The sequence below is a fragment of the Daphnia magna genome, linkage group LG2 (assembly GCF_020631705.1).
Source record: "Daphnia magna isolate NIES linkage group LG2, ASM2063170v1.1, whole genome shotgun sequence".
Lineage (NCBI taxonomy): Eukaryota > Metazoa > Arthropoda > Branchiopoda > Diplostraca > Daphniidae > Daphnia > Daphnia magna.
This window is the reverse complement of record NC_059183.1, coordinates 12,529,442-12,538,911: the sequence shown is the minus strand read 5'-3', so window position 1 is coordinate 12,538,911 and position 9,470 is coordinate 12,529,442. Positions and strand designations below refer to the sequence as shown.

General features: G+C 40.7%; 1 protein-coding gene and 2 long non-coding RNA genes across 5 annotated transcripts; 2 read left to right on the top strand and 1 right to left on the bottom strand.

Moving 5' to 3' along the window:
* Nucleotides 1–785: 785 nt before the first annotated feature.
* On the top strand, nt 786–1,583 carry LOC123470064. Its single transcript, XR_006643480.1, has 2 exons — nt 786–1,059; nt 1,159–1,583. It is a non-coding gene; the product is annotated as an uncharacterized LOC123470064 (long non-coding RNA).
* Nucleotides 1,503–7,068, bottom strand: LOC116917360. Of its 3 annotated transcripts, XR_006643479.1 has the most exons (6): nt 5,208–7,068; nt 5,011–5,118; nt 4,757–4,797; nt 3,003–4,656; nt 2,374–2,906; nt 1,503–1,668 (listed from the first exon to the last, which is right to left on the bottom strand). It is a non-coding gene; the product is annotated as an uncharacterized LOC116917360 (long non-coding RNA). The 3 variants fall into 3 exon arrangements; XR_004391109.2 differs by lacking the exon at nt 5,011–5,118; XR_004391108.2 differs by lacking the exon at nt 5,011–5,118 and having other exon boundaries at nt 2,374–2,901.
* A 7-nt stretch (nt 7,069–7,075) lies between these two features.
* Nucleotides 7,076–9,224, top strand: LOC116917353 (extensin). The gene is given in 4 exon segments (XM_032922795.2): nt 7,076–7,270; nt 7,272–7,298; nt 8,319–8,627; nt 8,721–9,224. Coding segments are annotated over 3 exon segments (531 nt in total). The 3' UTR covers nt 8,721–9,224.
* The last annotated feature ends 246 nt before the right edge of the window (nt 9,225–9,470 follow it).

Sequence of the window (9,470 nt, the reverse complement as noted above, 5' to 3'; positions counted from 1 at the left end):
TATTGCGTCACGTGCCTCTCTCACCGACGCGTTACGTCAAGATTTGTACAGGAAAGAAGAACTGGCACAGGTAAATAGTTGTATTTTTTTTTGTTACCTTTGCCATTCGGTATGTATCCATTATGAATAACAATGGACAATAGTTCACGTGATTTTAAACTATGTAACATTCGGTTAAAAGGAGGCCTGAGATTGATTCGAGATAATGAAATTATTGCTACTAAGATGAACGTTATCCTAGAGGCAATAACGGTTCACTGCAAAACAATGAATTTAAAACAAATTAATGAATCCTTTCTTCTTTTTTTTTATTTAGCTGTTTGTGTTGTCTTCATCTTCTTTAGCTTCTCCTAATCAAGCAACGCCGACACGCACGGAGCACCTGTGTGAAATCGAATACGCGTTGTGTGGCTAGTTGTTGTTATGTCCGGTGAGTGTTCACTTACATCTGTGTATCATCAAAATGAGCGCGATTTTAAATCCCCATTATTATTTTTCCCGACTAGAATACTAAATAACTAATTACTGCACCATCATAGTTCGAACTATCGCGTAGACCTATATTCTTGATTTCATCAACATGATGCGCCATTCAAATAAACTTTAATAAGCGAGTGACGATTCTAACGGTACGTTTACATTTTCGCAATCAGAATCCCGAATAAACTAGCCTACTAGCCTTTTTCCCAGCAACCTGTTCAACGCATAAAAGTCGGGTGGGGTTTGGCAAAATAAAATTGAAAATCTTCCGGAATTTTTCGTTTTTTTTTTCTTTATGTTGAGAAGGTATGCATCCTCATCCTGGGCTAGTTAACGATCCCTTTGATCGTTTACCATATGTTGAAGTATACAAAGATGCCGTTGGGGAAGATTCGTCACATCACCAAATACCTACAGGGAGTGTGCAAGCCGGTTAGGAAGACGCTAGACGATGAGAAAAAGAGTTTTCTCTATCCAGTTTCATCCATCTCCATTTATGCTGTTGGCTTTAACATAGTCACGTCATTCCATTACATCAGCAGGATAGCTGCCCGTAGTTCTTGAGACATATGGAGTCGGGTAAGTAGCGTGAAACGATTAGTAACCATTTATTAACATGAGACTATAAGAAGTTAAAAACATTTCATTTTATTTCTACTTCTAATTGTTCGATGAAAGGACGCAATATACTACGGATGACTCGAAGGTTACCGTAATAAAAACAGAAGAAAGGAACCATTCCATCTCAAGTTTTGACAATAAGACTTACCATACATAAAAACAAATAAAAAAATACCTACTCTTTCCAACCAAAGTGTTGGCTATAAAATGAAACCATTAAACTGTTCTTTTGTATACATAGCCCAGATTTAATGCATTCATACCAAGGATATTGTCGATCCGTAATATCGGGCCGGACCACCACACCCTGTCGATATGATGTATATCAGCAATAATTGTATAAGATTAACAGCTCAAGGCAACATGGTTCCGTTTCAACCTGATTCATTGTACATTGCCAATAAAATTTTGAAAATCCCAGTTTGGGTGGACATTTATTTCTTCGTCTTGGACAGAAATAAATCGCAACTGTTGTTTGTATAGCTTTTTCCCATACACGTTTTCTACCGTTAATGTCCGCGTGATGCCAAGTCGATCGAGACGGTTCTGGAAAGCGAAAGCTCTTTTCTATTCCGTCAATGAAAGGAGTAAAACAAAAGAAAAAGACAACGAATAAATTTCCTATCAAACTTTCACTGCTATACTGGGAAACATTTGGCTGTTAATGTTTTATCTGTTTTGACCGATCACCCAAGGAAGAACAATCGAACAAACGGTTCTATCACGATGGTATTACAACACGCACGCTAGGTAGCTATATCGTATTTTAGTCTGGACACCCTTTACAATAAAGAGCCCTGCCAAAATAATTCTTTCTATATGTCACAAATTACTAGCTATAGCAAGCGAAAGTTGTATAGGGTAAGCAAATAGTTTGTTTACGGGTCCTATCCCCGACAGCGAATGTTATGGCTGCCTGTATATTCTTTTACACCTTATGTAAAATGGATTTACATTGTATTCAATTACATGGCCCGTAGCCAGTGATCAAAATTGCCAAACCAATGTTGCTAGGTCATTCTTCTGTTATTCACACTTATTGTTAGCACCGTCATGGGAAAGGACCGAGTGGAAAAAAACTATGGTGTTATTGGACGTTGGTTCTACAGGACGAACGGGTCATTGCGGGAAATAACAAGTGCATGAATTTGCAATTGAAAGATCTCTTCGAAAATGTAAAGTGGAGAAAGAGCCCTAGCCGGTGACTATGGGGAATTCAGCGATTCTATTTTTGTGAACACGATTTAAATTTTCTGATTTGCTGGATTTTACCGTCAGCTTTGTTGGGGTCATCCGATGCACCTACACAATCCCGTCGCACCCACAGCACGGATTAAAAAGTACCTTACTAAAATACACAACCATAGGGGTCGTATAAAGATAAAAGGAAGAAAGCGGAACCTGTCGGTCGCGCTCACGCACGTTGTTAACAAACAATACGACCGTTTTCTTTCCTGCCATTTCAGTCGTCATTCCACGCGTTTCGGCAAACATTTCGACATGTCACCAAAAAACCCCGGCACTAATAATCAAATCAAAAGACCGTCAAATAAGGCCGTAACTGTTTATTAAACAGTGCTTCGAATGAAAGTGACAGGATACCCTGCTGGCCTCCTTAAGTCATTACATTCAATGGTTTTCCTTGCGTGCATATCCTTCTGTGCCGTTTGCCGGATAGGAAAGCAAAAAGCACAGGTATCACGAACTAACAACCCGAAATGGAACCGAACGCGTTCAATCTGGATGCAGCTAGACGAGTGAGATCGTCTAGACGGTACGCGCACGCATCCACAATGCCACCTGGTCTTTGAAATTGGATGGAAGAGAAGCAATTAAGAATGACGAACGACATCTTCGTTAACAAATCGGGAAAAGGAAAAAAATTTAAAACAGGCACATACCCGAAAATGAAGGAAGGGATCAAACAGACCGACAATATCTCCTCTCGTCATGCGAAATATCCGTGCCAGATCGTAGCAGAGAAAGAGAAAAGAGACTCGACCGTTTTCCAAAGTCCGGCTTTAGGCTATAGTGCCACCTTAGTGCACCTGTTGAGCGTGGGGCGACAGGTTAAAGGGAAAAGAAGAGGAAAACAAAATAACAGGCCATTTTTATGTTTTATTTTAAAAAAAAAATAATACGTAGAAGAAACCGAATAAAAAGAACCGACAGGAATTTCATAGACGCACGTAGATACGCAGACATCATGAAAAAGCTTTAAGGCCTGTGTGTGAGACGGGCCCCAGTAGACGGACAAGTGGGTCAAACTCCTATATTTGAAAGGCCCACGGGGCCGCCTGCATAATCTAACGCAATCGTTTGAATAGGGGGAGAAATAGATTTTTCCCCAAAAATAAATAAATAAAAAACAACACGTCATCTGAATGTTGTCTTGCAATGATTTTCTTTAAACTGTGTAACGAAATCGGAAAAAGTTGAACAACCTGCTGGGTGTGAGATCATCCATCATGGCGTGTACGAGAACGTTCATTCAAAACATTGGTCTCCTTTTGCTTTTTCTCTTTTACATAAATCAAACAGGTGAGCTATAAGGAAAAACAAATCGAATATAAGAGAAGCCATCAAGGAAGATCTAGACTATATTTTTATACGCATACAACAGGCTTTCATAATCTGCAACGGACTCAAATAAGGTTGTTAAAAAGCACATCCTCTTAGTTAGGCTAGCAACGGAAATTCCAGCAAAACGCATCACCATCAGCTATAATTGATTCCATATCAGTTTGACGAATGGGTCATTATGATGGGCAGAGGACCTGTCGAGAGGATTTTAGGGAGGAAAGAAAAAAAAAAAGGAAGAATTTTTATTATCATTTTTCGCCTGGAAGGGAAAAAAAAATCTTGGTTTTGAAATAAATCCACTGCGACCTTAAACAAAAATTCCTTGCGAGAGATTCGAGAACAGGTGAAAGTTTTCTCTTCTACCTTCTGGTGAACAGTCTAGCCTTCCAATCTTCTTCTCGTGTTGCATCAAACGAAAGGCGACAGCCGTAGTTCAAGGTTACTTGCAGCAACAGGAAGACGAGAAAAGAAAAAAAAAAAAACGTGTTCCGCTTTTCTTCAACCGACCAGTTAGTTGACGGGAGAGATCAAAGATGAGTCAAATCGGCTAAAAGATATGGACTCACAAGGGCGTATGAACCGGATTCGAGACTCTTTCCCTCAGAGGGCTTGACCTTGTTTAGCCCTTATTATACCGAAGGCAATTCAAAAGAGGAAAAAAATAAAATAAATTGGAAGAAGAACTTAAGACGCAAACGATTTGGAATGCATTCCTTAAACCGAACAGATAAAAACAATTTGGTCGGTGTAGGCAAGACAACAAAAAAACACACAAAAACAACGGGAAAAAACGTCCAGTGGTTTGCATCGCTGGGCAACGAAATTCGGCCACGAATTCGCCATAAAATCCAGTTTGGTCAGTCTCTTCCGTTTTTCAATCAATCAATGTGCCCCACTCTTCGAAGTATCTGACCAACGCGCAGGTTCTTCAGGTTGCAGAAGTTGGTTGTTGTAATAGTGGCTATTAGCTAACTGATAAAATGAAGAAATAAACGAGGAATTCACAGCGTTTTGGGTTTTGTTATCACCAGGATCCATCTTAGAAAGTGGCACCTTTGTATTTTCACGTTACCTGAACAGAGTGCTCGTTCCTCGGAGACCACAGGTATCCGCCTACAAAAGAATAAAATGTTTGTAACTAAAGATGGATTCCACTGATGTGTAAAAGTTGGCATTTTCTACCCTAAAGCATTCCCCTTTATATTATTAGGAACTAGGAAGTCGCCGAATCAATAAAAGAAACATTATATTGCTAATATGGGTCATCGTATTATGTTCATTTAAATAATCTACGCAGGGAAATAGGAGGGATTCGGCAATCATTACATCGTTATTCCCCACAAATTGTAATTGAATCCATTAAACTTTAACCGGTCGTATAAATCTCCAGGTAAAACTGATGAAAAGTTTCTCCGATTTCGTTTTTAATCAATTCTGAAAAGAACAGAATTTAACGATTTAGAAAGATCCTTAAACAACTCATTAAGCACGTCGGCCATTCAAAGCGTTCATCGTTCACTCACGTCAAAAACAATGCGCACTTCCGTCAACCTTCGACTTCGTCTCACATCCTTCAACTCTCTCCCGAACCCGCGATAGTGTCGATGCGGACATGGTAGTGAAGGTCGTGTCGGGAGCTAGTAACACAATTTCTCTCTTCCCCCTTTCCTCCCATTCGAAGAAAATTCGGTTTTTTATCTGAAAAAAAAAAGAAGAGATAAGTAAAAACACATAAAAATTTGGCGCACAAGCTTAGCATTTCAATGAGGCTAGGGGAAAGTTCATCGGCGGCCGTGATCCATGATCCATGTCCACTCGACACGGTCATAAAAACTCTGCGGTTGTTTTAGTTCTAGGATATATGTTTAAATCCGCGACCAGGCCACGTCCCGTGACCCGCCATCGTCCATCACGGCCCACTAGCCACATAACCGTTGACAAGAACGTAGAAGAGCCCCAAAAATAAAGGAACATTTTCAAAAATGGATAGAAATCTCTGGTGAACGAACGACGATAAACCGGCTGTCGTATGCAAAAATGGATTCTTCTTAATCGAGTTAACCGTTGGTACAATACAGAATGGCACAAGCGGAACTCGGTGAAGAAATCGAACGCGCAAGACGCCCGATTGAGGTCAACACTGAAGTCCGTACGTCAGCACGCCTTCATCCGCCCTAGTCCTTGCGATTACTCAGACGCCAGTGAAAGAAACTCACCTATATACGGTTAACGGGTGGGGTATAGCAAAACATAAATGAATGGATTTTTATTTTGTTGATAGTTGTAGACTACAGTAGATAAGGCGAGATTGTGCGTTACGAAGCGAACAGGGAAACATTTGAAAAAAGACAATACGAACGATCTATAGAGAGAGAAAGTTGATTATATTTTGCTGCTGCTGTTGATGTCTTGCTATTAATTTCGTGACTGGACAACATAGACATCGGTTTAGTTTGGATTGAATTCCTTTCACCTTCGGCAGTTATGTTAAAGAAGAAGACTTGGCTGTGGCGCATGTTTAGGCTATTTGTTATGGCTGGAAACTACTGGCAACAGACCAAAGTGATCTCTAGGACTCATAATGGCTTTGGCTTATAGAGTCGGCTGGAATGCGCTGACCCTTCGCGTCTACAATCTCAGAGAGGAAAGAGAAAAGACGGGGAGAAATCCACTCTCACCGATATCCATACGGCAACACCAGCTGTACACCTGTAAGCGAATAGCTTACGTCGCTATATGCTACGACGTCAATCCCTCCTCCCTCTTTCTCCTGTACAAGAACCCAAGGATGGGGGCCCTCGATTTCGTCTCTACCTCTTGCCGAGTTACCTAATATACAAATTTTTTTATGGGGCGGCCAGGTGGCCGTAGACGAGGTGGCCCATCCTTGCACCACCCTTCTTTCTCTATTTCTCTCATTCACCTAGGTTCCGGCTCGGCTATGGCGAGTGCGGGTCTCATTCTTTCTCCAAAATCTCCACCCCCTGTCCCTCCTCTTTGGCGTTATTTTTTTTTCCACAGGGTATATAAAGGGCGAGTGATTCTCGTTTTCAAACATTCGAGTTTTATCAACCAAAAAGACGTTGAACGCCTCTATAGTCTCTGATAGGGAGTGATTCAGAACAAAACGTTTATTTAAATCAAAATGATGGTAAGCCATTTAACTTATCTCCTACGTTCATTGTTATAAGTGTCTGATGCAAGTATCCTTCAGTTAACCATCAATCAATTCAAAATCACTGGTGATATGCAAGACACACTGGATTCATTCATGGATTCCGGCGTGTTCTGTCAATTCAGCATAATAATTAGCAATCTTAAACAATTAGCAAAATAGTTCAAAAGGAAAAAAAAAAATTGCAATATTTAATGTGAACATTTCTTCTATTTAATGCAGAACTTACGATTGCTGTGCTTGATCGGCTTGGTGGCGGGCATTCATTGCGGTCTGGTCCGACGCGACCTCGGCCATAAAGGCGGAAGCAGCTATGGCGCTCCGCCTGCGACAAGTTATGGAGCCGTACCTCCAGCACCCACTTATGGAGCTGCTCCAGTATCCACTTACGTTGCATCAAACTATGGCGCTCCCCGTCTATTACGAGGAGGATGACAAGGTATGTGCAATTCATTTTGTTATTATTTATTTTTCTTCTGAGTAGCCCATAAAAACCTAACCATTTAAGGCACAATGAGTTAGATAGACTTAACCCTATTGGCAAACAGAAAAAAAATTTCCTTTTGTGTCCGTATGTAGAGACGAAAAGCATCGTCGTCTAATCGTAGTCGATCTATTTTGAACGCTATCCACCACTGGCAACTTTCACCGTTCAATAATTGATCAATACAGGGATAAAGAAAGCGAACATTCAGAGCAACCTATTTCCTCAATCTATTTAATTAGCAATTTAAAAATCATTTATGTTCTATTTCTTATTCATCGTCCGGTGCCTATATTAAAAGACGTCCGATTTCATTCGCCCATTGGAAAGTAAAAAAAAAAAAAAAAAAATGTCGCATAGGTCGAAAAGGTAAACTGACGAAGTTCTTGGAACTAAACGTATACACCACACGCAGACAGCACGGGGGATAAATGACTGGAAGCAAAAAAGAGAAACGATTTTTAGTTCCTTCAGAAGAATCTCCTAAAACAGAAAAGAAAAACCGTATTCTTTGGTCTACATCATTAACCAGACAGATGCGTACATGTAAGGAACGTTGAAAAGAGAGGGTCTACGTATCTGATGCTCGCTCGTGACAACGGGTCACACCCGTGTGGAGGCCTACTTGGTATGCGATCAGGCAGTTTCGGAAGTTGAATAAAGAAAGCGAATGACGAAAAGGCAGCAGGATGTTGGGAAAAAAGAGGCTGGGCATTAGGTTGGGTGATGTCACGTCGACCGTCCGTATGTGATACGTTTATCAATCAATCGTTGTTGTTTTTTTAAACCATTTCTTTTTTTCGACCTAATGCCCGACTGACTCCTCTTTTTATTATCTGAATGTACTGTGACTGCTAATGTGATTGTAAACAAGGAAGGCCAGCAAACATTTCGGGCTAGATCGTTGAACTCTTGTCCTAACATTTCATTTCCGTTACTTTCTTTTCCATCGAATCGGGGTATTGCTCAAACCAGCCGGATCTGAAAGCCAAACTGGAGGAGTTCAAGAGCAAAATCATCGGTCATCTCGGTTACATGAAGGGCTCCATTATGGCGGCCAAGGGTAAAATGATGCTGAAGAAAGCTCAACACTACCAACAGAAGGGCGAGAAATTGGTAGGAATCGGTGAGTCTCTGAAAGCTCTGAAACCGGAGAAACAGGAGAAGCATAAACACTACGAGCCGAGCTACCATCCACCAGCTCCAATCTACTCGCCACCAGCTCCAGTCTACTCGCCACCAGCTCCAGTCTACTCGCCACCAGCTTCCGGTTATTCCGGTTAGGTAATTATAGTAACTAAAAATATGTTTTTCATTTTCGGTTGAAATTGTTTCTCACGCATTTTGGGGTATTTTTCTTCCCTTTCTGGAACACAGGAAGCTAAAGTACGACGGTGAACGAGTTTGCGGTTCTTTTATTTTTATCTCTTCCATGTACAGCTCAGAGCGTTTCTCCCGGTAGAGACGACGACTTTTCCCCCCCGTACCAATATGAGAGAGAGAGAGAGAGAGAATGTCATTCTGTAAAAGATGAATATATTTTGTTGTAGTAGTAGTGTGTAATACTCCATCCTATTCCAATCATTGCTTCCCTTTTACTTAAATTTTCTAAATTTGTTACGGATCCAAATCAGCCAACAACATCATCACCATCATTTGCAGCCCATCAATTGGAAAGAAAGAAAGAAAAAAGAAGAAGAAGCCAAGAGTATTATTACATTTTACCCGATTGATTTGTGTTTGTTGAGTGTGTTTCATTGTGCCGGCTAATCATAGATCTCGTTGTGACGCGAGCTTTTTGATTTTGTCATCACTTTCTCTTTTGTCTTTTTGGAAAACATTTTCATACCACCTGATGAATACAGATAAAACAGAAAACAACAAACTGTCACATTTGTTTTTTTAATTTCAGTGTTCAGAGTAAAAACGTAAGCCGACAGCTGACGGCAACATTTTAGGCCGACACGACCACACGTGCGCAGCAACGACGCACAGAGGCTGTTGTTAAACGCGCAGCAGCTTTTGTTTGTCGTGTCTGGCGTTTCAATGAATGTTTTCTCAGTCACAATCATGAACTAGTCTAGTCGGGATCGGAGAAAGTTTTTTTCTATAAACGGAAATGCTGTA